Source organism: Numida meleagris, chromosome 6 (genome assembly GCF_002078875.1).
Source record: "Numida meleagris isolate 19003 breed g44 Domestic line chromosome 6, NumMel1.0, whole genome shotgun sequence".
Taxonomy (NCBI): Eukaryota; Metazoa; Chordata; class Aves; order Galliformes; family Numididae; genus Numida; species Numida meleagris.
The window spans coordinates 2,510,257-2,511,870 of NC_034414.1; the positions used below are offsets into that span (position 1 = coordinate 2,510,257).

The 1,614-nt window shown below is 41.8% G+C and overlaps 1 protein-coding gene across 1 annotated transcript; it reads left to right on the forward strand.

The window, feature by feature from the left end:
- LOC110401425 (olfactory receptor-like protein COR4) lies at positions 387-1,387 on the forward strand. Its single transcript, XM_021402547.1, has one exon. The coding sequence runs from the start codon at positions 387-389 to the stop codon at positions 1,323-1,325; it is 939 nt and encodes a 312-aa protein (XP_021258222.1). The 3' UTR covers positions 1,326-1,387.

The window sequence follows — 1,614 nt, forward strand, 5'->3', positions numbered from 1 at the left end:
CCAAAATGATATCTGGTCTATGTTCTTCTCTTGTCAACAAAAACACTTTTGTCCTCACCCAAGAACATGATTCATCTGATATCTCCACTCAGTGCAGAGATCAAGAGTCTATGCAGCTGTCTTCCAAAAAACATCAGGATTTCAGATAGCTGGTTTGGGTGGAATAAATGAATGGGTAAATTGTATTTCATTCTCTGGGTAGAGCTATTTCTCATAGCAAAATGCATTTTTGGAATGTGGGGTTTTCTCAAGTCTCTGCTGCATGCTTGCTGATCGTGGATGTGAGCATTGCATGTTTCCTTAGCCCATTAATTTCTAAGCACTAACAAACCTTTTATTACCCCTCCTCCTGCTCCTGATTGCAGACAGCACACCAGTGAAAGGTGATGGCTTCAGGAAACTGCACAGCACCAACCATGTTCATTCTGTCTGGACTGACAGACAATCCAAGGCTGCAAATGCCTCTCTTCATGGTGTTTTTAGCCATCTATACCACCTCGCTGCTAACAAATCTGGGCTTGATTGCGTTAATCAGCACGGATCTCCAGCTTCAAACCCCAATGTATTTTTTCCTCCAAAATCTCTCTTTCATAGATGCCGCTTATTCTACAGTCATCACTCCTAAAATGTTGGTGATGTTTCTGGTAGGAACAAAAACAATTTCATATGCAGGTTGCATTATGCAGTATTTTAGTGTTGCTTTGTTGACAGCCTCAGAGTGCTTGCTGCTAGCTGTGATGGCATATGACCGGTACATGGCCATCTGTAAACCTCTGCTTTATACTGTCATCATGACCAAGGCGGTCTGCTGGAGTCTGGTGACAGGTTCATACTTCTTGGCCTTCCTGAACTCTGTGGTACACACCAGTGGCTTGCTAAAGCTATCCTTTTGCTCTTCAAATGTGGTAAACCATTTCTTTTGTGATAACAGCCCGCTCTTCCAGATTTCTTCTTCCAGCACTGCTCTCAATGAACTGCTGATTTTCATTGTGGGCACCTTGATTGAGATGAGCAGCATCATTACCATCCTCATCTCATATCTTTTCATTATTCTGACTGTGCTGAGGATCCGCTCCAAGGAGAGGAAATACAAGGCCTTTTCCACCTGCACCTCTCACCTGATGGCTGTCTCCTTGTTCCATGGAACTGTCGTCTTCATGTACTTGCAACCAGTCAACAGCTTCTCTCTGGACACAGACAAAATTGCATCTTTGTTTTACACCGTGGTGGTCCCTATGCTGAATCCCCTCATCTACAGCTGGAGGAACAAGGAGGTAAAGGATGCTCTACGCAGAGCCATAGCCACCAACATTTGGCTTCACTGACCCTTGGGCTGTGCAGTGAGATGCCATTTTGATTTTTAAGGGTTGATTCACAAATAATTTGAAATAAGAAACCACATAAGCAGATATTTGATTTTAAATGTCCTTTGTCTTTGCATATTAAATATGTTTTACGTGTATTTAAGTGCTATTTTGAAGAGAGTTTTTCCTGATCTGAAGTTTATTGCATGTGTAACAGCATTCATCTTCATGAACCCATGTCAAAATATGATAACAATTTCAGTGTATGTTGAAAGAGGGTTTATAAAATGTTACCAAGGTTTACATGATG

What these genes read in the sequence shown, in the direction of transcription:
- LOC110401425 (XM_021402547.1), top strand. Translation starts at nt 387, where the DNA reads ATGGCTTCAGGAAACTGCACAGCACCAACCATGTTCATTCTGTCTGGA.